Here is a 24,760-nt window from a genome sequence, read left to right as displayed (position 1 = left end):
TAAATGGACAAATTGCATCATGTCTAGATATCTCAACTTTATCCACTGCCTTGTATTAAGGTCAAAAAATGCTAATTCCTCAGTTTAGCCCAAAACCCCTTTGATTTGATTCTCCCTGCCTGCAGATACCCACATCTTTCAAATTCCACCACCCCGGTGCACAATGCAGCCTTTTTGTTAAAAATCTGTGGCTGAGATGATGTCATCTGGGTTATTTTCTCACACTTCCTCCATAGTCAGAGAAGACATTATACAACAGCCTTCAGTTGTTTTTCCAATACGTTTTAACATGAACCTTTTTTCATAAAATTTGAGCAGTTTCTCTTTAATGATGACAATAAGATTGTTACTCACAGTGACAACATCTTGAGTTATTTGCCCTTGAACCAGTCTGACTTCAGAGTGTGTGTTTATCCTTTTGTTTTTTAAGCAGTGAGCACCAGCTGGCATTCTTTCCGAAATAGCATTTTGGAATGAAACCACTCATTGAAAATTAAACGCCCTTTTACCATCTTAACCATTCACACTCCCTGTATGTTCCAATTAAGTGTCTTACACCAGTGCTCTCCAGTAAAGGGAAAAAAAATGGCTTTGGTCTTCTGACTAATTAAACCGTCTTTTGTATTGGCTTCAGTTTATAGGCTCTGGATATTCTAAATTCCATCAGATAGACTTTTATTTGTCTGTTTATACTCTGTGACTCGAAAAGTCTTGCTGTGATGCATCAGCTCTTTTTAAAAGTGAGTCCTGGTAAAGATGGGCAGAAAAAAAATATAGGAATACGGTTTAATGTACAGAGTATGGGTATGGACATGTATACCATTACAAAAACATACAAAACAGAGCGACACAGAGCAAATTGAGATCATGGGCTTAACGAATTATGGTGTATAATTAAAGTCAATCACATTGTTCTGTACTAGGAGCATCCCAAACATCACCGAGGAGTAAATAAAAAAATTACAGGGTTGAAAAGATGGGAGAGGAGGCAAGTCTCAAATTGTTAACTGATAATTGATGATGATTCTTTATTTTATGTGACATCTGCTGATTTAAGAGTTGTTTGTCCACTCTTGTTGTGGCTCTGGAATGAGGATTAAGGGATTTAATTTAAGGATGATGGGCGTTGATGAATATTGAACACTGACATTTTGTCTGTTTGCCTCCTCAAGAACTCAAATTAGATTTTTAACATTCCACTTTTATTTTTAATTAAAGCAATAAACGTCACAGACTTTACACATGAAGTAACTGTCTGGGATGTCTTTATTTAAGGTCCTGCATCTACAAAGTCTGACTTTTTTAAGACTGCCCCTCACCCTTTGAAAGCTTGAGTCAAAGTTTGCATTTGCAGGTAGGAGGAAGAGCTCAACTCCTTATTGGGAAGTGCATCCGGTGCGTCACCGCTGACTCTGAGGGCTGTGGAGCCACAACTTTGACAAGTGCGGCGGCTTCATGCAATCACCTCTTACTAATGGACTAAAGGCGACGATGGAGTTCTTCTGGGGGAATATATTTTTCGCTTTAGTGTTTCTAGGTGAGTACTTGAGTTGTTTTCTGTACTTTGAATCAATTTATTTAGCATTTTTTTCCTACGAAATCACCAACATGATGCAAATGTTCTTGGAAAGAGAGCCAGTATTTTGAATTGTTTTCATAAAATAGCAAACTGAAATGTTTTTTTAATGGTTCGCTATGGCTTTAAAAGTGATTTTCAAACGTTTTCATAAACTTACTACGTCTGAGGATACCAGATGAGTGAACGCTATAACTTTGTAGTCGCATTTACTGAATGAGTCCGCCTAGAAGTGCTTGTATTTCGAACTAGATCCCCCCCTGTTGCTTTTCCTCTTCTCCCAACAAATGCATGATCCATAATCAATCACATGCATGAAATATTCATTGTTTTACTATGCAGCACATGGCTTATAATGGAGGAAACATGTATGTTGCTTTGTGTCTGCAGACTCTGCACTATAACCGCTAAAGCTTTCAAGCAGCAGCCAGGCTTTTAATTATCCTCATGTATGCACATTCTTCATTTCTGTAATGAACGGAAATATGAATGTGTCGTGGGGTTTGCAGAGCCCCAAGAGAAGACAAAGTGCTACTCTGCGCTGCAGGTAAACAGGCGTGGCTGGAACTAGTGTTAGTGAAGGTCTCTTGAGTCCAGCACCCATCCACATTCCTCTGCCTGCAGATTGAGGGGAAGACAGGCTGAAAGTTGAGAGCTGCCTGTACAGGCATGTGCCTCTGATGCAGCATCAAGAGTCACTCAGACAAATTCCATGTCCTGGGGGGGTTTAAAGGGCTGTGTTGGATGGGTGATTGTTTCAGGGTGATCCATTTACATTAACGCAATCTTCAATGCTCGTTTAATATTGTGTTCTTCATGTGTAATGGGGATAACTTAGTGGTCTGCCTTGCTTGCATGAGTCAAGCTGGTGTGGGTTTTAAAATGTTCATGATTCAGCCACAAAAAACACCTAAGCTTAAAGGAGGAAGTCAGAGTGGCTGCAAATGTCACTTGAAATGAAACATTTAACCTCAAACAGAGTCACGATAACTCTTAAGTGATGGTCTTTGAGTGCTGCAATCCAAAACTGCAAACTGATAATTTAGATGTGGAAGATTTGGTTGTGTATTATGGTATGACAATGTACAACTGCTCATTATAGTAAGTACGCAAAGTGATGTGATGGTGTTGAGGTGTTATTACTGTTACTGTCATGTGATCTCTTATTCCTCTTCCATCAGCGGGCAGAATCCTGCACGTACAGGCCTTCAATGTCGGCACTTCAGGTGCAAAGATTTTCAGTGGATCTGCAACCGAGGAGTTTGGCTACACAATCCAACAAGCGACAAACCATGACGGCAAATGGTATGGAGTCAAGTTATCAGGTCCTCATGAGGCTGTATTAGCATCCTATCCATACTGCTTATATCATAGCACCATCTAATATTCTGCACAGTCTGGGTGCTGTAGTTTTCAAGTGGAGTGTAGTTGCATGCTTTTGCCTGGCTTGAAAGAGTGTTGTCCTCATAGTAGGAGTATCCATCTTATAAGTGAAGGCCAGTTGCTGTAAAAGAGATACACCCGGTTATCAGCAGTGTCTGAGCATTCAGTGCCATGTAAACAACTCTCAAAGCTGTCACCAGCCACCTGTACTGCTGGCCCCAGGCGGCACAGAGTGAGGAGTTCCATTTTTCAATGTGAAAATATGATCTAACCATACATTTTCTGGGACAGACACAACAATTTCAAAGAATCTCACTTCTTTTATTTTCTGTTTAGTAAGGGGAGTGGACATTGTAATGTTTTCTTTCTGAATGCACTGTTGTTTGGCTGCCTGTTCTCAGCCATGCTAATGGCATAGCTATAGGGGATGTCATTGACAGTCTGTCAGTCTGCTGCTCAGTCCACCTCTCTGTGCAAGTCTAATCAGTGGAAGTCTAGCCAAGCAACAACTGGATGTTAACATTTGTGGTTTCTACTGAAATGTTAGCTTGCCAATACTAGCATTTAGTGGAAGTGAAAGCAAATAACCTGGTTAGTGAAATTATTTATGTACCGTCTATGAAAACGGCCTCACCAAAACATTGCCGTATCCATAAGCATTTTATTTACAAGACCAACAGGAACAAAGATTTTTTGCATGTTAAGTAGAATAAATGATTTAGTTGGCTGACATCTATATTTGGGAGTAAGAAAAATATGGCTGTATTGTTGTGTTGTTGTTAAATAAAGGCCATCCTGGATAGAATATTAGTCTTAAAAAACACCAAGATAGTCCCAGAGTGTACCCTACCTCTTGGCCAATGACAGCTGGGGTTGACTGCAGCCTTTCGTGACCCCAAATAGGATAAATAGTAATGATAATAGATGGATAGATAATGCTAATGCTCAGTTTTGTCTGACATGTTAAAACCTGTATATGTGTCACATAAAGAGTTATGTCTTGTTTAAAGCCTCTTACATTTGGCCCACTCATAACATTAAGTTAAACAGTAACTAAACCCCTCTGTGATGTCTGGTTGTTGTCCACTCTGAGTCACAGTCTCGTAGAGTCATTCTATGTCTGGAGGAGTGTCCCACTTGCGTAATTGGGAATTGTACAGTGTGTGACGGTGGTCTCTGTGACTGTATTCCACATTGGTATCCATGAGAAAGCAACAGTGCTACATCCTGTTTCCTGTCGTCTAACTTATAAAGAGGGATGAGATGTCCAAAGACTTTGGCCTTGTTTGACACTGAGGGGAAACATCAGTGCTAAGAAGTCCAGTAGTTATTTTTGGGTCAGAGTGGTATTGGGAGCAACACATTTCTTTTACTTGTGGTTTTTTATTTGAGTTCTGATCTTAGGTAACAGCATGAAAAACAGAAAGCAGCACGTAAATGTTTTGACATGAAGGGAAGGGGTTGAAGTTGAAATGTTCTGTGTGAACTTGTACAATCTTTTTTTGCCTTTTTTTATAGATAGTTAAAATGACATGACTGACATGTTTGCACTTGCTCAGGCTAAGACCACCTGAACCAGGTGCATGATGGTACAAACTAATATTTATTTAGATGTTGTTTTGTTTTTGTATAACTATTAGCTCCAAGGTGTGTGGCTCCTGTATATTTTTGACATGGGCTTTAAGCGGTAAAATAACTTTTCTCTGAGTTATAACAAGAACTAAAAGTCTACAGATTGAATATTAATGACTCGTAGGTGTATGTTTTTGAGAGCTGTGAAGAGATTAATCTTGTTGATTTCTGCAGGCTCCTGGTCAGTGCTCCATGGAGTGGCTACAGTCGAAACAGGAAGGGGGATGTTTATAAATGTCCAGTCTCAGGGTCCAGAAACAGCTGTGACAAACTCGATCTTCAAGGTAAATTTTGTTGTTTTGTTGTCTAACCTTTGACCTCTCTTCCAAACATTTGTTCTTGAAATGCCTAAACCATAATGAAAAGGGCTGCAGACATAAAACATCCAGGAGGAGTTCAAATCTGGGGATGGTTTTGAAAAAAAAAAAAAAAAAAAAAAGAAATTAGTATATTGCAGCATACTATGCTTGTGTTTAGCTCATACTTACATATACATAAGTGTACAATAATGTTTGAATTTTATACATTTCAGACTAAATAACTTCAATCTAAATCAGCATTTCTTGGACTCAGAAAGTGTTAGTTTGAGCGACTTAAAAAAAAAACTCAGATAATATATGTTTGTACTTTTTTTTTTCCTGATAAAGACTTGATACTGAAATGTACAGGAGAATATTTTAAGGTAGACATGACCATGCTACAGTAAAAAAGGCATTTTAATTGTTTGAATGAGAGTATCTTGGAGCTTTTCTTGCGTTTTATAACTGTGATCTATGAATAAGTGTTAAAGCAATTTCTTTTTTTCGTCCACAGATTCAATCAGAATTCCAGATGTTAAAAACCTCAACAACAACATGTGTCTGGGTTTGGCTCTTACAAGGATGCCTGCAGCAAATGGTTTGATGGTACATTTGTGTGCATGTGCGTGTGTAAATGATTTTTCACACAAATGAGGGTGTCATACACTATTTCAGGAATCAAATAACAAATTGATATTCAATAAAAATACAAAAGCAGTCTGGCAATGTGCTTCCTCCAGAAGCTCAAATGGTTCGATGTGGGCGGTAAAGTGATGACAGTTTTTAGAACGTGTTGGTTTTATCACCTGGTTTGGTAATCTCTCAGTCAGAGATAAGAACAGGTTACAACACATGAATGAAGTTACCTGTAAGATCACTGGCATCAAATTACCTGATCCATCCCTTACCTTCAGTATGAGAGCTACAGCCAAGGCTCAAGACATCTTAAAGTGTCCTCAACTTCATCTCTTCAGTGAATTTGAGCTCCCGCTCTCAACCAGGAAATAATCATTACCAAAGGCAGAGCCCACCTGGTTTTTGCCTTTTGTTAGACTGAAATTTTATAGTTAAATTGCTGTCAGAAGCACTGTAGTTATAAGACGGTCATAACATTATTAGTTCATGACTTTGTCTGAGGTTTATATTAAAGTTTCATTTGAAATGGAAGAAAGTGTGTCAGTGGCTCAGATACATATATTACTACAGCAGGAGGTAATGGCAGGCTTTTTGAGGTATTAAATGAAAACAATCATATGGCATTAGCAAGATGCCTTTCCATTAAATCTATTCTGATTTCTTCTGTTGTCCCCTGATACAGATGTGCGGTCCTCTTTGGGGACAGCAGTGTGGAAATCAGGACTTCTACCCAGGAGTATGTGCACGACTGAGCCCCCTGTTTCAGCCTCAACCTGCCTTCTCTCCTGCTGTCCAGAGTAAGAGTGGTCACCTATTCATTAAATCCAGTTTTAGCCATGTACAGTTACATAGTGTTAACCCTCCTGTTATGTTCGTTTCTTTGGAACAGCAATAATGTTCCTGGGTCAATTTGACCCGGGGCATGTTCAGTTATCCAAAAGGGTCAGAACCCCCAAAAAATCCCAACACACAATGCCACAATATACAACATTTTACTTCAGGGACTCAGTAGTTTGCCTGTCATCACTCTACTTTTGTTATAATATTTCAGCACTCTGTGATCCATTAACAGGAAATTCTCTTTAGTTGCTGCATTTTAACCACAGACTTGTGTCATTTTAATAACTGAGAAAAGGCAGCTCCCAGATAATGGTGGTATATTTCCTATCTCATGCAATCTCAAAGTTTGTTTGAGGCATGAACTGAAACCAAACACTTACAGATTGCTTAAGAAAGTTTATCATTGGATGTTTCTTCTTATGACATCTTTAGAATGTGGAGGGCCCATGGATATTGTGATTGTTTTGGACGGCTCCAACAGCATTTATCCATGGGGTCCAATGAACTTGTTCCTCCAGAAACTGATACCTGAGCTGGAAATAGGACCCAGTAACACACAGGTGAGATACACCACCTGTCACAGTTATCTTTTACAGGGTATGGTCCTTCTTCTGGCTGTACATAAATCCCTTCATGTGCATAACTGTATTTTTTTTTATTGATCCAGCTTAGTGTCATTCAGTATGGGGTTGATGCCAGGTTTGAATTCACACTGAATCAGTATAAAACCAAAGATGAGGTGATCGCTGCAGCATCCGAAATTACACAAATGTACGGATCGTCTACCAACACCTTCCATGCCATCCGATATGCCAGGTAGGTGTCACAGTTACAATGAAAACTACAAATGCTATACATGTAGGTTTATTCATTCACTCATTTCATGTTTGATTGCATTATTGATGTCTTGTTTTGTTTTCAAAAAATGTCTTCATAAGTTTGTCCTTGAATTTAGTAACAGCCTCATGAAGATGAAATAATTATTTGGATGTTGGAACCTAAAAAGAGGCGTTTTTTTACCTCTTATAAATGATGTGTCTCCTAAAGTAACCTGAGAGTTGTTTTCTCCAGTCAGTGGGGTTTCCATCAAAAACACGGCGGTCGGCCCGATGCTGCCAAGGTTCTGGTGGTGGTCACTGATGGGGAGTCTCATGATAAAGCCTTCAGGGAAGAGGTCATTGCAGAGTGTGATAAACAGGGCATCACCCGCTTTGGTATCGCTGTGAGTCATGATCTGTCATTCACTCTCATCATGTTAAAGTAGTTAAAATATAAAAAGTTGAAATTTACACCAACCATTGAGTACAATGTCACTTTAACAAGATACAGGTATACGCTTAATATCCCTAAGTTTAATCTTCAAGTCCCCCTGCCTGGTTTTATTTACAGGTGCTGGATTTAACAATGCTTTCACAACATTCATCAATATTTTAATGTAGATGTAAATTGACATTAAGATGTGATGCCTGTTGGTGTCATAGCAATGGAGAGCTTTTTTTTTTAGCTTCTGTTTAACTATTTTGATAAGCAAGTGTCATAACAAAGACATCTTTTTCTCCTTTTTCAATCTTGTTTCGTGGCATTCCCTCTTTCTTCTCAGGTCCTGGGTTATTACAACAGAAACAACATCGACACAAAAAAGCTGATATTGGAGATCCAGTCCATTGCTAGTAAACCCACAGAGAAGTTCTTCTTTAATGTGTCAGAAGAAGCGGCTCTCTCCACCATCGCAGGAGCTCTGGGGAACCGCATCTTCAATATCGAGGGTACATTTTTTTCACTTTGCGTACACTGCAGACAATCTTTCAGAGAGAGTCATACATGCACGTCGCAACATGTCTGTCAGTGATGAACATCGAGAAAACACATTTACATGTTTTCTTCTCTGTTTTTTGTTCTGGTGTTTGCACGATGCTCTGCTCCATCAAGGCACCGGAAAAGGGGGTGACAATTTTAAAATGGAGATGTCCCAGGTGGGATTCAGCGCCCACTACTCCAGCCAACAGGTACAGGGTGCCCCCATGTACACTGCTGAATGCTTGCCATGCTTTAAAAAAAGCACTGGTTAAGTAATTTGGTTTGCTGCTTTTGAAATACCAATGGGACCCAGAGTTGTTGAGAAAATGAAGCTGGTCAAAGACGGACAGTGTCTTCCCTGACAGGAAAGAGGAAGCTGCACTCTTGTTTTTACAAAGTGTGACCACTAGTTTGTTTGGGTTTTTTTTACATTTAGGATGTGTTTTCTACTCACATTGTGTCTCCTCTGGGGCTCTCACTATTTACTGTGTTTCTTGAAATGTGTCATTTATTTCAAACTGCTCAGTCTGTAACCTAGACCAATAATATGAATGCTTGACTTAGTAGTTTTTCTTTGGTATGTGTTGACTGGTGTTTGACCTGTTCTGTTGTAGGATGTGATGATGCTGGGAGCAGTGGGAGCTTACGCCTGGAGTGGGACTGTTGTCCATCAAAAAGGGTCAAGCATTGACATTTTGCCTTTCTCAGCCTTTGAGGGGACACTTCAAGACAGAAACCACAGCTCATTACTGGGTAGGATTTTAAAGTTATCTTCCCCAATTACTTTACTAACTTTATTCTGTTTGTATTTAACATTTTTTGCATGAAACAATACAATAAAGAGATTGGATGATTTAACTGTTTTTTCTTCTGATAGTCCTTGAGTAATTGTAACAGCTAATTTACTTTGGCAGCCATGATAGAGGCGTTCATGGTTTGGGCAAAAGTTGTGAAATTGTCACCTTCTCATAAAGCTCACCACTGTATTTTTCAGCCAGCCACCTCTTACATCTTGTTAACAGTGGAGTGACATCATAGAACATCTTGAGAAAAGTTACCATAACCCACTCTGAGTGCCAGAGTTTCTGTGTCCTAATAAAAGAAGTAGAAAAGAAAATCAATATAATCTGATTATTTGCTTTTCACTGTATCTTTAGTGTTGCTAAACACATACAAACCAATACTGTATCTTTCCTCAAGTTAATATAGATGGCAGCACCGTAAGATGATTGTGAATTATGTTGCATTTTCACACTTTAATATTGACTGAAGAATATTTGTTGCAGAAGTTATTGAATTGTTTTCGCGTGCTATTTCTGTGTAAGTTAATCCAAAAGTGGCATCCTCATAATTTCAATGTCTTTCATAAAAAGTAAAGTCATTGTAATAATTGTTTGATAAATAATTTTCCTGATATGTTAAACACAGATTTTATGCAATTTTGGCAAGTATCTTGTGGATAGATATAAACACAGTGTTGAAGGAAGATTTTATTTTAATATTTCCTGATGTAAAAGTAGAAATACTCCAGGTTATAGAATGTAAGTAAGTCAAGTTTATTTATATAGCATCTTTTAAGAGCAGAGGTCACAAAAGTGTTTCACAATAAAATATTAAAATGACAAACAGATTATATTAAATACAAATTACATAAAAGCAGACACAGATTAAACAAAGTTAAGTCTAAACAGGTTTTCAACTGCTTTTTAAAAATGTCTAGAGTGTCCACAGTTCTTGATTCAAGCAGGAGACTATTCCAAAGTTTAGGAGCAATGATTGAAAAGTACTGTCTCCTTTAGTTTTGAGCCTGGTACGAGGCACAACCAGCAAACCCTGATCAGAGGACCTCAGAGTCCTGCTGGAGCTGAACCATGCAGCCCTACACAATAACAAGAGTTTGAAACTGGCTGCTAAAGCGCAGCTCAAATGACAGCCCTGTCTTCATAAAATTACTTGACTTTGGTAATGTGTGAGCTGTTCATACTGTTTCATGCAGACTTAATTTGTCACTACTGATGCATTTACGTCTAAACACAATTTAATGTGAAGCTGTCAGTGATAGTTTAGTAGTATGTTTATAGGAACATTTGTTTTATTTTGCAAAGTTATAAAGCCTCCATTGTGGGCATGTGCAAACTGCTTTTGACTGACATCTCCTGCATGCTTTTTTAAGTTTAATTAAAACCTGCTGAGGCAGAACAACCCTGTTCTTCTTATTACTTTGAGTTTAGTACCCTCACTTGCCTGCATTGCTCCTACCAACTCAAGTTTGAATACGTAGATACTTTAATAATCGCAGAGGGGAAATTGGATAATAATTGGGAATAGAGGTCCAATCAACTAGAAATAATAATTCAGCCTTATTGGGTCACTAGTAATGATTCCTTTCAAAGATATGTTGTTGTTCAAAAAAAGTTCAAAGTTCAGTTCTTTAGGTAAGAATGTGAGTAACTGCTCAGAGTATCTTTCCACTACAGTTTAATGTAGAAGACGTCCTTCAGATGTCAAAGCTGCTGAAGCTCAGATGTAGTAAATATGTTACTAATGTGTTATTTCCAGGTTACTCTGTCACCACACTGAGCCATGGCTCCACGGAGTATTACGTGGCTGGTGCACCTCGCTCCAACCACTCTGGACAAGTTATAGTCTACACCATCAACGCACAGAAAGAATCTGCTGTCATAGATTCAGAAAGAGGGAAACAGGTACATTTGAGGTCATGGTTTTCATATTTTCCACTGGATTGGATGGTTGATTGTACATAAACCTTTTTGACAATGTTTGTCTTAGATTGGGTCGTACTTCGGAAGTGTCCTGTGCTCCCTTGACGTTGACGATGATGGGGTGACAGATCTGCTGTTGGTTGGTGCGCCCATGTTCATGAGCGAGCTGAAGAAAGAACAGGGCAGGGTCTATCTCTTCTCTGTTACTAAGGTACAAATGATCAAAAAGTCGCTTCTATAGTATTATTTTGTGTTCTGGATTTTTCAGCAACTATGAAGACAAAGACATCAATGCCACTATCTACACTGAGATATATTGTTAGACAGCTTTTATCAAACAACTTGCTTAATTAGAGTTTCTGTCATAATTTAGCACAGCTTATTTCCACTAGTCTGTTTTAATGTAAGACAAGTTAAAGAGATATTCTCAAAGTTGAAAACAGCCCTTTACCCATATATCTCAGCCATCCTTTTAAATAGGAGTACATGGTTTGACTTTGAGCCCCTCTGGTCACACACTATCTCTATCATTATCATTTGAAGGGTATCCTGAATGAGCAGGGATTCCTCAATGGTCCACCCCAAACTGAAAACGCTCGCTTTGGGATGGCTATCTCTGCCATTCCAGACCTGGACCTCGACGGTTACAATGATGTTGTAATTGGAGCCCCTCTGGAAGACAAAGGAAAAGGTGTCATCTACATCTACAATGGAGATAAGAAGACATTAAACAAACAGTTCTCACAGGTAAGGAGAGAAAGGTTTGATATTTGACTAAAGCAAACATATTTTGAAGTATTGTTTTTTTTTGTTGTTGACTGTATGCATTTGGAGCTTTTGGGTCATTAAACTGTGTTTGTCGCCTTTTCAGAGGATCCCTGGCTCCAAACTGGGTCCTCAGTTGCAGTATTTTGGAAGATCTTTAGACAGCTACAAAGATTTGAATGATGATTCAATCCCTGACATCTCTGTGGGTGCTTACGGCAAAGTTGTGCAGCTCTGGTGAGTTTGATCTCCACAGAATTTGGGAACGTGAAGATAACCTGTTAGAGCTTATGATTGATTACAATTTCAATACCACTTTTGAATAAAAATCAAGTTAATTGAATAAAAACTCTAATCATGGAAACTGCAAAGTGGGCATTCATGATTGCACTTGTTTTTCAGGTCCAGAGGTGTTGCATCCGTCGCAGCTAAAGCTTCTTTTAAGCCAGATAAAATCAACATTTTCAACAAGCCCTGTAACATCAATGGACGCAAGCTAACATGTTTCAACACCAAGCTGTGTTTCAGTGCTGAATTCAGACCAAAGAACCCTGTTGGACCCATTGGTAATTAAATCTGATATCCTGTTTCGCTTCTTGAACTTACGTGAGGTCTAGTAGTTCAACTTTTTGAGAAATAAGCTAGTTGTCTTTAATGTTGACAGTTAGATGTAAAGATCAATGCAACGCTGATGTCTGTATGAGGAATATGAAGGGCTTTAAACTTGGACAAACACATCACCTGGCTCCATCTGATGAAGTAGAATCCACTGATCAGCACCCCTGAAGCTCAGCATAAAAAAAGTTGCATTTGGCTAAAAGGTTCATATGTGGGCGGGGCTTGGATTAGTGGTTAAATCACGTGCCCATATAGCGGGCCGTCCAGGTTAAATTCCAACCTGTGGCCTCCATTGTCCTGTCCTCTCCAAATACAGATAAAAAAGCCCCCAAAATATAACTTTAAAAAAGGTGCATTAGTTTCCTTTGGCTGGAGCCAGGCCAGCTGTTTCTAAATGTTTACATCCAAACTAACCACTAAGCTAAGCTAACTGTAGCCTTTTATTTGGTGTATAGGCATGTTCGGTATCAAACTACCCAGCAAATTTCAGCAAGTGTTATTTTTAAACAATAGTTTAGGTAAGCACAGATGTAAAAATATGCGTGACATGGTGTATCCTTTTCACCTCTGACAGATGTTTCCTACACTTTGACCCTGGATGCTGACTTGCAGGCTTCACGAGTGACATCAAGAGGACTGTTCACTAAAAACAATGAACGCTTCCTCACAGAGAAGGCAAAAATATCCTCTACACCCCTATGTCTAGACTACCAGGTTTATGTTCAGGTAACAGATGGAAATCATGATTTGTTTATTTACAGCACAGTTGTGTTTGGTCAGTAAATAACACCAATGACTGCTTGTATATAAGCAACTTGATGAGGCTTAGAAACTTTAAGAAAAGACTGGACTTTAAGTGTTTAAAAAATGTGTAATGATTTGTTAATCTGTGGTTTTCTTCAACAGGAAGCACCAGATTTTATCAATTCACTTAGTCTGAAAGTAGAAATCAATCAGCAGAACGAAGATGCAAATCCAGTCCTGGATACATCTGCGCCGTCTGCCTGGGAGTTCTTTGTAAGTGACTGATTCAGCATATCATTATCTCTGATTCTCTGTATATGTGTTTTTTTCTTGTTTTGAGCTTGTGGTCATGACAGATCTACAGGAAACAGGAGACTTTAGACATAGTCATTTTGTGGGGGTGTTTGTACAGTCATTTAAAATGACATGGTGCAAAATTGTGATGATTACTAGCTTCTAGAGCTGAAGTGTCTCACAAGTCACGCACGTTCTTACATTTCCACACCTTGTGTTTACCCATGAACATGATTAAAGTTCACCCAATGAAATGAGAATATAAGGGATGTCCTTTATGGTATTTTTTTCACACATTCACACAAATTATAGGACTCTGAAAATACATCCCTTTGAAAGAAAGAATCAGCATCCTGTGGTAAATGTGTTACCTTGTTGTTGTTCCAGATACCCTTCACAAAAGACTGTGGCTCTGATGAAGTGTGCATCAGTGATCTGGTGCTGAGTGTGAAGACAGACACAAAGGCGACCAGGTAAGGATCACTAATCCGTCCTAAATGTAAAGTACAAGATGCAGCATGTTATAACTGCCAGCTGTTACTTGAACAATGTACAGCATCAAGTTGCAGTGAAAACAACATCAGATCTGTTTTCTTGATTTCACTTGATATGCTGGTCACATACTTCCTGGTATCCTCAGGATAGAGAGTTTTATTATTGTACATGTAGAATCGACATTAATAGCTGATAATAATACTGTAAGTGGAAGGACAAGTTGGAGCAAAACTGTGCAGGTCCTTACGATGAGTAATTGTGAAATCTTCAGGTAATCATAAGGCACTGAACACTATTTACTGAGTCAGTATCTCACTTTAACTATTGTGAGCAGGTCACAGTATTTAAGATGAAAACTGTTTCTTTGACTTGAGCTGTTTCACCTGCATGTTGTGCTCTTTTTTTATCTGTTTCTGGAGAGCTCTGTTGAAACGGGGGGTCTAATACATTTGTATGAGAAAGTGACTGAGGGTTTTCATGATAAACTCTTGTAAATTAAAGGTAGTACAGGGAATATTTGGCTAGTCATGGAACAGACTTAATTTTACAGTGATACCTTTTTATGAGCTACAAAGAAAGACAATCATAACAAGCTTGACAGTTTCAAAACTGTAATTTTTAATGCCTGTAAACAATACTAGGGGTTGGTATAATGCCAGATGATTGACGGCACGTTGAAGAAAATTTTATTTTTTACGTTTTTCAGAGTGAAGATTTAAAGTCAGTAATACATTTTACATGTACAGAACGGTGTTAGCAATGAGATGAAAAGTCTTGTTTTGTTCACAGAGGGTGCCAAAATCCAACCAAACCTAAAGATCCCTACAGGAGCTTTAAACTTTGGGATATTTTTAGTAATTGTTTTGTTGTTGGTGAGATGAGATGAGATGAGATGAGATGAGGAGATATGAGAAGAGATGAGATGAGGGGAGATGAGATGATACGAGATGATACGAGATGAGATAAAATGAGATGAGGGAAGATGAGATAAGATGCGGGGAGATGAGATGAGGGGAGATGAGATAAGATGAGGGGAGATGAGATAAGATGCGGGGAGATGAGATGAGGGGAGATGAGATAAGATGCCGGGAGATGAGATGAGGGGAGATGAGATGAGGGGAGATGAGATGAGGGGAGATGAGATGCGGGGAGATGAGATGAGGGGAGATGAGATGAGATGAGGGGAGATGAGATGAGGGGAGATGAGATAAGATGATGGGAGATGAGATGAGGGGAGATGAGATAAGATGCGGGGAGATGAGATAAGATGAGGGGAGATGAGATGAGGGGAGATGAGATAAGATGAGGGGAGATGAGATGAGGGGAGATGAGATGAGATGAGGGGAGATGAGATGAGGGGAGATGAGATAAGATGAGGGGAGATGAGATGAGGGGAGATGAGATGATACGAGATGAGATGAGGGGAGATGAGATAAGATGCGGGGAGATGAGATGAGGGGAGATGAGATGAGATGAGGGGAGATGAGATGAGGGGAGATGAGATAAGATGAGGGGAGATGAGATGAGGGGAGATGAGATAAGATGAGGGGAGATGAGATAAGATGAGGGGAGATGAGATGAGGGGAGATGAGATAAGATGAGGGGAGATGAGATGAGGGGAGATGAGATAAGATGAGGGGAGATGAGATGAGGGGAGATGAGAGTTGGTTGTAAAGTAAGATTAAACTTAAATTATTCTGAAGGAAATTCTGGTGCTCAAATGCTCCAAATTGACAGAGCAAAAACAACAGCAACACAACAGAACTTCAATTATCAGTGAAATATAAAGTATAGATTATGGAGTACCCAAAAGAAGAATATTATAAGTATGATAAGCTAAGTTTGAGAGTAGGTGAAGTAAAAAGAAGTAACATAAACCACACTGGTAGAAGTGTTGACTGTAATACAGAGGTTTCATAAGTGATGCTGAACATGAACCTGGCATATGATATCAAACATAATTTTAAATGACAATAATGAAAAGTAATGTGGAACATGATAGTCTTAGCAAAATCAGTACTGCAAATGGTTTAAATAAATGTAATGGATCAGTAATGTTGCACATGGTAATGAACACAATCTATATCATCAATACTAGAAAAAAGTTCTGCACATGATATCAAACATTGCGTATTGAACATTAAGGAGTTAATAGCACATGATAATTTAAAAAAGAAAGAGTTGGTTGTAATCACCTGATGTGTCACAAACACACTTTCATGGTCAAAGTCATCTTATTTGGATAATACATTCTATGATACACTATCTTATCTCCCGTATTTCTGCCATCATGATACATCATGGTACTTAGATATTAAGTATGTGTGTGATAACAGGACCATCTAGCAGCCCCTGAAGGCTAAACTCACTGGCTGTTAACAGAACCATCTTTAAAGACCTGCAGCAGAGCCAGAATTAAACCTAGAGGCATCGTGGACACTAGTCCAAATTTAGACAAAATGTAATCCTCTATTCATTGTTATGCTTTGGTAACTCCTAACAACCATTACACCATTTTCTATTCTTCCTGTTTTATGAGTTTGTCTTAATTTCTTAATAGCTGCTCAAATTAGAGTTTTCCAGTTTATACAGCAACTTCACAGCCTGTAAATCTCTAGGCCAGACTTATGAGCCTTATAAAAAAAAAATTTGGGTGATGTGTTCTTGGTGGATTAACTCGGATGAAAGGATATAAATGAACATTTCACAGAGACAATGCAACACTTTTTCAAGTACTTTCACATATTCTAACTCATTTGATCACAAACAGCTGCTGTTTGTTTAAAATTTCATGGACTCAAGTTTCATGAACTTGCTTGGGTTTGTTCCTTTATAAATAAGAAATTGTGAATATAAAAGAATTACATACTATAGTTTTAATCAGTTTTAGGTGCTGTGGGCCTCAACTTTTCCAGCTTGCATGCCATGTACAGAGGTTACAGTCCTTGATGCAGCACTTGCTGGTTCAACTCCCAGTGTTGACTATTTTCTGCATGCCATCCCCTATCTCTCCTTCCAATATTTCCTGTTTCTCTTCTGCTGTCCTATGAATAACAGCTCCTACTAGGGATGCACCGATCCGATCCTGGTATCGGATATGGGCTAGATCGGACTCAAAAAGCTAGATCGGATATCGGTGACAAGGGGCCGATATATAGTGCTGATCCATATGGCAGATCTATTCATCTAAGTTCTATGCATTTCTGTGTTTACAACAGCCATGTGTGTCTCCTACATCATTAGCATTTTTATAAAATGTGCTGCTGATTAATATTGTCACAATATCAGACGCAGAGAAGGGAAACAGTAAGGGCAAAGCTGGATAGAGTAATAATGTATTCAATGATTTTAATCCCAGCCACAGGTACACTGTACTATTGTGGGAAACACTCTATGGAAACACTACATTGACATATTTTTTATTTTCTCATTTGAGGCAGTTTTTTTATACAGAATATTTAATTCCTCTTATCCACTACTGAGGTTTACAGTTGAATTGTAATATCTGTTGGTTATGAAGATTAACTCACTCTAATCTCTTGAATAATGATACTTTCAGTTTAAAAATGTTCATTTTATTTTGGTTTGCAAAGTCAGAAAAGCCTGAAGTTGCCAAAACATGATTCTATCCTCACATTAAGGAATAAAGCTTGTTAAATCAATACTGGGATCGGATCGGCTAATACCGGTATCAGCAGATACCAAAGCCCAGGTATCGACATCGGTATCGGGACCTAAAAAGTAGGATCGGTGCATCCCTAGCCCCTACATGTCTTTGTAATAAATTGCCCAAGCTTCACAGTAGGTCCCCTTTTTTGTGAAACAGGGGATCTCAACCATTCCTTCTTATGCCTATTCCTCTACTTAGTGACAGATAATTCATTCAATCCTTAGCATCTACGAATTAAACACATCTAAATGCAGAGTAGAATAATCTGAGCTCTTGTGTTGCAGTTCGGCCCCCGTCCTGGTCAGCGCTAATGACCGAGAACTGTCGTTCGAGGTTGTTGTGAAGAACAAAAAGGAAAATGCGTACAACACTCAAGTTCTGGCCACATTCTCCAACAGCTTGTACTATTCATCTGTCTTTCCTCCTGTGAGTGACCGTTCCTTTATGTACATCTGTTTATATTAGCATGATGCTTAATTGACCTAAACGGTACAAAGCGATTGTCACGAAATGACACATACACGTAGTTAAAGTGTCATAAGCCAAATCATTTGAGACATGTTTATGTTTTTTTAGATTTTTTTTAATTGTATCATCATTGAATTGCTGTAGCACAGCATTTTAAGATACTTGAGCAAAGCCACAAAGTATGGATATATTACTCTAACTCTGAATTTACAGACGGATGGAGTCAAATGCACTTCAACACAAACACAAACTGTCACCTGTCAGATTGGATACCCTGCATTGGAAAAGAACCAGGAGGTAGGTGTGAAAAAGAACTAAACAATACAAGTTTTACTACTGTGAATAATTTTTAGCTGCTTTTGCAATATAAATGTATTTGTGAGTAAGTAATGCAGTTTGTTTTTTTCTTACAGATGAAATTTCAGATGAATTTTGAATACAATCTTGATCAGCCGAAAAAGAAAGCAGAAGTGAAATTCGAGGCCAAGAGGTACACTTAGTCACTTCAATTTGGGTCTTTATTTTGCATTTAATCAACACACATTAATGCTCCGTACATTTCTTTAATGCTCCTTTGCAGTGATGGCAAAGAGGAGAGACCTGCAGACAACAAAGTGGACATATCCATTCCACTTAAATATGATGCAGGGATTGTATTGTCAAGGTGATTTGACTTTTAATTGCCATAACAGTATTATTACAGCAGTCCTACAATGTGAGATTATCAGTTGAGAACTGCTGTCTTCTTCTCCCAGGAAGTCAAATATCAACTTCTTCGTAGCAGATTCTTCCCTTCCCGTGGTTACAACTGTGAAAACTCTGGATGACATCGGCCCAGAGTTTAACTTCACAGTGAAGGTGCAATAAATAAATCAACCTTTAAATTATATGTATCTTATTCCTCTTGATGTTTAATATAATTGGAAACCATTGTGTTAAAGGTTTCTACAGGTAACTTCCCTGTCAGCCTGCTCTACCTGACCATCGCTCTGCCAATGACTACTGACGATGGAAACCCGCTCCTCTATGTCACCAGCATAAATGCAGTGAGTACTCAGTTAACAAATAGCAGCAATTTTTCAAAGAAATCAAAAACTTTTTTGACCTCAACAACACTCTCTCTCTCTCTCTGTGAAACCTTGGTTATTGTTATAAAGGCATTATGGACTGTCAAAGAATTATGTGACTTAGTTGACAGAGGATGATTGTTAAATGTGACTCTATTTAGTTCTTAACCCACCTGTTATGTTCGTTTCTCAGGAACAACAATAATATTCCTAAGTCAATTTAACGTGGGGCATATTTAATTTTCCAAAAGTGTCAGAACCCCAAAAAATCCCAAATAAAAATGTTTTAATCTCAATGTTAACTCCGTTACCAACCACTTAAATCAATATTTAGTGCAATGGTGTTCTTTAATTCTAACAGATCATGGTTTAATGAGGATATCTCACTTGTTTTTAATGAAAATTCATGTTAAAAGGGTGTGTGTGTGCGTGTGTGTATGAGTGGGATGAAATATGTCACACAGTTGCAAAGAAACAACTAGTATTTGACACTTCTGACCCCTTTAAGCCTCCACTTTGAATGCCGGGTCAAATTGACCTACAAACAATATATCTATAAACATGCAGGGGGGTTGTAAATATGTGAAATCAACCATTTTCATTTTAAATGTTGGTTTCACCTATTAAAGCCAATCAGAAGAAGTTTCATACAAAAAAATACTTATTTGTGGGGGATTTTTTAACTAAAAAGGGTCAATTTGACCCGCAACATAACAGGAGGGCTAAACAAAGTGAACTACCACCTAAAAAAATTTATTTCCAAATCAGGCTTTGTCTCTGACTTTTATGGTAGAATATGGAGTATGAAAGACATACATTAAATTCCTTAAACCTTGTCTACTTGCAGGGAGATTCCATCAGCTGTGACTCCAGCAGCCTGGTTGATCCTCTGAAGATCGGTGTGAAGACCCACAAAGCGTCCTTCTCTGAGGAGAGTCTGAGAGGCATTGAGAAACTGGTCAGTCTCTTTTTCTCTGTATGAATATTTCTCTTCTCATCAGGAGACATGTTTGCATGCAGTATTTGTACTAAACCAGGGAAGCTAGTGATTGCACTTATGTGAATCTGCACAGGAGAACCCTAACGTATAATTTCAAGACTTAATGTGAACAGCCTTTTTATTCTTTTTTGTTATCATATTGTCATGGATGTGGGATTTGACGTTTCATTCATGTAGTTTTTTAATAATTAAAACAGTTTGTGAGTTGTGAAGCTACAAGAATAATAAATAAATGTAGGATTTTAGGATTTTTAATTTATTATTGTCTTCTTTTTTATTAGTACTTACAGACATTTATCCTCAAAAGCTTACTTTAAAAGTGAACAGCATAAACTTAAATAAAACCTGGAGCTGAATAAACTAAATGGGTTTCATAAGTAATCCAGAAGACTTTAAATTCCAGTCAAACCAAAATTTTAAATTACTTGTTAATGTTTTGCTTTAATCTATCAACAGGATTGCAAGAGTGCAAAATGTGAGTTAATAAAGTGCATCCTTAAAGACACTGAACTCAAGACGGACTACTTTGTGAAAATTAAAACGAGGATCTGGAGTGGCACTTTTATTTCAGTAAGTATTTCAATAATATAATCTACCCTGCTGCTTTTGTCTGCCTATATTACCTTTTATTTTTAATGATTAATGTGTTCATAAGCATGCATTCAGTGCTTTCATTGGGGTAAATGTGTCATGACAGGCGACCTATCAGACCGTCGAGCTGACGTCCAGCATTGATGTTGAGACCTCCAACCCGGATCTGCTTATTATTGGCCTCAAACAGCTCCCTGTAAGATCACACTACAGTATTTTTTTGATACCTCAGATAAAAGTTATTTTAAAAAGCATGAAATTAAAAACAGCATTTTTGAGTTCTCGTTTGTTTTTAACACTTGTTATGGTTGATCAGTTGACTTTTACTTTTCCGGAAATTGATTCTTCTTTGGTTTGTCCAAGTGAGACAGACCATGTTCAGACCACACTCTAACCCCTCCTGTCCTCCTGCTGTCCAGTTGGTGCTGACTGTCAGTAAACCTGGAGAGAAAGGTGATGTTCCTGTGGGAGTGATCGTTGGCAGTGTCATCGCTGGACTGCTGCTGTTGGCTCTAGCTGTTGGACTGCTGTGGAAGGTACGTCTGTGTGTGTCTGTACTGACATAAAAATGTGAAGTTTTGTGTCTGTAGATCTATAGGAATATTTTTATTTATTCATCCCCTAAACTCATATAACAGAAAACAATATGGGTGTCATATTGCATGTATGAAAAAACAGCTATGTCCAATATAACAGAAAGCAGTCAGCTGTCATTTTTATAAGTAAAAATCGAACATTTGAGGAGCTGTGTCTGAACTCTTTCTTTTTACTTCCTAGTTTGGGTTTTTCAAAAGAAAGTACCAGCAGCTGCTGAAGGAGACTGATGATGACACACAGAGCAATGCAAACATGGATGAAGGACTGTGAACTGAATGAGGAGACAAACTGCAGCCTTCACTCCTCACCAGACTGTTTTCAGTGTGGATACCGGTACTTGTCGCTGATTCTCATAAAGTGGAATGGACTACTGCTCAACCACTGAGAGTTGAGCATTGAAAAAAAAAACCAGGAAGCTTTGTGTTTGTAGATAACTGGGAAACGATCTTCTTTACATTTTACGGACAATCATTGTTTTTACTTTTAAGCTGTGTGGACTGTATGTGTAGTTTGATGCACTGAGTTTGAATGAATGCAAGAACCATGTTTTTCCCAACATAAGATGACCAAACTTATCAGGTTTTTACGCCTTGGGTAATATTGGATGCAAATGTCGTCATCCTTACTTAAACACTGTATTATTAATAGGTTGAGTTATGCTTTACTTTTAGTTTTGCAAAGTTTTACATAAGATAGTTGGCACATATGAGTGTAAATTAGAAGCATCAACCTTTTTAACATACATGTTGTAGTCTCCAGCAGGGATGCATGGTATTATTGGCATAAGATAGGGTATTGGTATGACAGATAGAAGCTTCAAAAGTTCATTATAGTATAGGTATTGGCAAATGAACAATTTTACCTATATGGCTGTTATGCTGATTCCTCAATTATTCACACTGGATGACAACCACTCAAAGATAAAGGAGCTCAACAAGAAAATCATTGAATTCATTGTTCGTAACAGCCAGCCTTTCAGCCTGGTGGAGGATGCAGACTTCTGCAAGCTAATGATGCACTTTGAGCCTCGCAGTACTATGTCTAGCTGGTGTTACTTTTCAGATATAGCCTTACCTGAAGTGCAAAGCAGAGAAGCTCCTCGCTACTGCTACTCACATAAGCTTCACCACGACACGGCCATCAAGTGTAAGTCCTGTCTACATGTTGAGCCTCATGGATTAATGATATGTAATCCACAGAACTTTCTTTTTTTGTTTCATTACTGAATGTCCATATTTGAAAAATAATATATTTATCAATAATGGTAGAATCAATGTTTTTTGTCTTGTTTTATGTCTGTCTCTAAAACAAATAGACTGGTAAATTCTATTACAGGAGAGATTTGATGTCACCAGAATGAAAAAGGGGGCTTTATATCAGTATCTGTATCAAACTAAACGAGTTTAAAAATATCGGCATATCAGGTATTGGCAAAAATCCATTATCGTGCATCCCTCTGCTTTCAGGTCCGCTGTCCTTTTCTGCACTCAGGGTTTTTCTGGCATTAAGACAGTTGAAATCTGTGGTTTGAACTCTGATAGTCATTACTCTGTTTCATTGTGCTTGTACTGTACATACTGTAAGATAACATTTTGATCTTTCGTATAAGTGTTGTATGTAAAATGATCATTGGAAATATGAGTCAGTTGAGTAGCCATTGTGCTTTTTGTTGTTGCTGGTAATGACTTGTATTTTTATACCCCTGAATTGCACACCTTGTTAAGTACGTTTTTTTCAGAACAGAATAATCTGTCAGCTGTTTTCATGACTAATTGATTAATGGTGGTGCCAATTTAGTTCAGAGATGGCTTTAAGAAGGACCATCACAGTTCCTCAGGTTATAAGGGAATGCTTTCTGATAGGCCTTTTTTGGGGTCAAAAATACTGCTCACAACCTTTAGACAACTGTTGTCACCATTGATCTCCATGACAAAGAAAAGTAGTATGGTTAATTTGAATATCTGCATAGCAACTCTATGTTGATCCACTTATTCATATTAAATTGGCTCCCTTTTTTGCTCTCATAAAGTTTAACTGCAGGTTAAAGTGACACAATTCCCTGCATTAGCAAAAGCCAGTGTGTTCTTCATGTGCAAATATTGTTCACTTCAGAGCAAAGGTGTGATGCTCTGACATGTGGCTGACATGGTTTCCAAAAGCAACAACCAGGTCACTTAAAATAAATACAACTCTGGAGCTTTTCTTTCTTACTTTTCAGAGGAAGTTATTGAGAGGTTTGAGCACAGTTAGTGGAGCTTCATGCAAATGTGCATTAGCAAAGCTTTGCCACAAGATGGCAGCACAATATAGACAACATATTGACACTCTTAGTTTTTTCCTTCACTGCACTGGTGATAATTTAAATGCTTCATGCAACCATTAATTAATAAATCATAATTTATCACTTATCTAGATCATTACTTTTGTCCTCATGTGTCCTATCTCTGTAATCATCTGTCCTCTCCTTCACCTCCTTTCTTCCTCTCCTCTCCTCATCTCCAGATCTGACCCTGAAAACAACCCCACTTGGACCCGTTCCATCCAAACATCAGTACAATCAAAGTTTTTTCTTCCAACTCATTTAATTTCCTCTCACATTTTTGACTGTCGTGTTCTCCCACAGTTATAAGGTTACTCTGTCCCTGGACTGTTTGGAAATGTGTTTCTGGCTGTTTTTCTTTTGAACGAGACAGCTCCAGCACCCAGCTGAGACTTCAGACTTCACTCCTCTGCATCTGGCAAGGTTGTGTATACTATTTATCTGTAATAAGTAGCATATTTTTTGGAGCCAGGACTCAAACTTGCCTTGTTGGAGGAGATATATAGAATATGATGGATGTTTGAACTCTTCTGTTTCATGATTACTCATGCACAACAGTGTTGTGCAATAACATTTGGATTCTACATATATGCGTACAGGGAGTAATGTTGAAATAGTTGATGAAACCAGATACAGAGAAAGTTTTTGACCACCTCTGAATTTTCATCCCTCCTGGGTTTCCTGCAGGTGATTGGCAGTTGCAGCCAAACAACTGACCCTGCGTGTGTGATTGCTCACAAATTGCTGCAATGTTGCTGTAAATCAAGAATGATGTCAGCGTAAATTATTTAATAACACTTGTTTTTTTGTGCACTTTATAAGAACTTTTGTGTTACTTTGAATCTTGAGTTTATCCTCATTTATTACATTTGATAATAAAACCTGGAACAATTTGGCAAAAAGTTGAGGAGTAGAATAAACAAAATCCTTCACTTATTATTATTTTTTATTATTCAAATGAAGAGAGTCAAATTATAACAAATTTTGATCTCTGTGGCTTCCCATCAGTTCTGCAGTATAATCCAATAAGCACCAATCACTCTGTATGAGCCCCTTTGAGCCAAATTCAGCTCAGAGTCGGGGACAAGGAGTGTTCGACATCCCTCTGCTGATGCCATTAAAAGGTTCAGGACATCAGCCAGCACTTTAAAGTTGATACAGCGGGGCAGAAATGTACTCTCATGTCAGGAAATGTTTTGGTAGCTTCAACTCTTCACAGACACTCATCTCACAAATCACGCACAG

General features: G+C 38.3%; 1 protein-coding gene across 1 annotated transcript; it reads left to right on the top strand.

Annotated features, from left to right (window-relative positions):
- The first annotated feature begins 1,368 nt into the window (after positions 1 to 1,368).
- Positions 1,369 to 23,603, top strand: itga2.2 (integrin, alpha 2 (CD49B, alpha 2 subunit of VLA-2 receptor), tandem duplicate 2). Its single transcript, XM_034692912.1, has 30 exons — positions 1,369 to 1,537; positions 2,758 to 2,881; positions 4,766 to 4,875; positions 5,405 to 5,496; positions 6,209 to 6,323; positions 6,799 to 6,926; positions 7,034 to 7,182; positions 7,438 to 7,588; positions 7,967 to 8,132; positions 8,296 to 8,372; positions 8,778 to 8,916; positions 10,723 to 10,868; positions 10,954 to 11,097; positions 11,430 to 11,633; positions 11,758 to 11,888; positions 12,054 to 12,217; positions 12,844 to 12,995; positions 13,176 to 13,286; positions 13,695 to 13,780; positions 17,757 to 17,898; positions 18,154 to 18,237; positions 18,354 to 18,430; positions 18,521 to 18,604; positions 18,696 to 18,798; positions 18,882 to 18,986; positions 19,855 to 19,965; positions 20,464 to 20,577; positions 20,705 to 20,794; positions 21,018 to 21,134; positions 21,376 to 23,603. Exons 1-30 carry the CDS (start codon positions 1,456 to 1,458, stop codon positions 21,463 to 21,465), a joined length of 3,588 nt encoding a protein of 1,195 aa, XP_034548803.1. The 5' UTR covers positions 1,369 to 1,455; the 3' UTR covers positions 21,466 to 23,603.
- Positions 23,604 to 24,760: the final 1,157 nt, after the last annotated feature.

The sequence above is a fragment of the Notolabrus celidotus genome, chromosome 9, assembly GCF_009762535.1.
Source record: "Notolabrus celidotus isolate fNotCel1 chromosome 9, fNotCel1.pri, whole genome shotgun sequence".
NCBI classification, from domain to species: domain Eukaryota; kingdom Metazoa; phylum Chordata; class Actinopteri; order Labriformes; family Labridae; genus Notolabrus; species Notolabrus celidotus.
The sequence above is the reverse complement of the archived record's forward strand: the minus strand, read 5'-3'. Positions and strand labels throughout refer to the sequence as shown.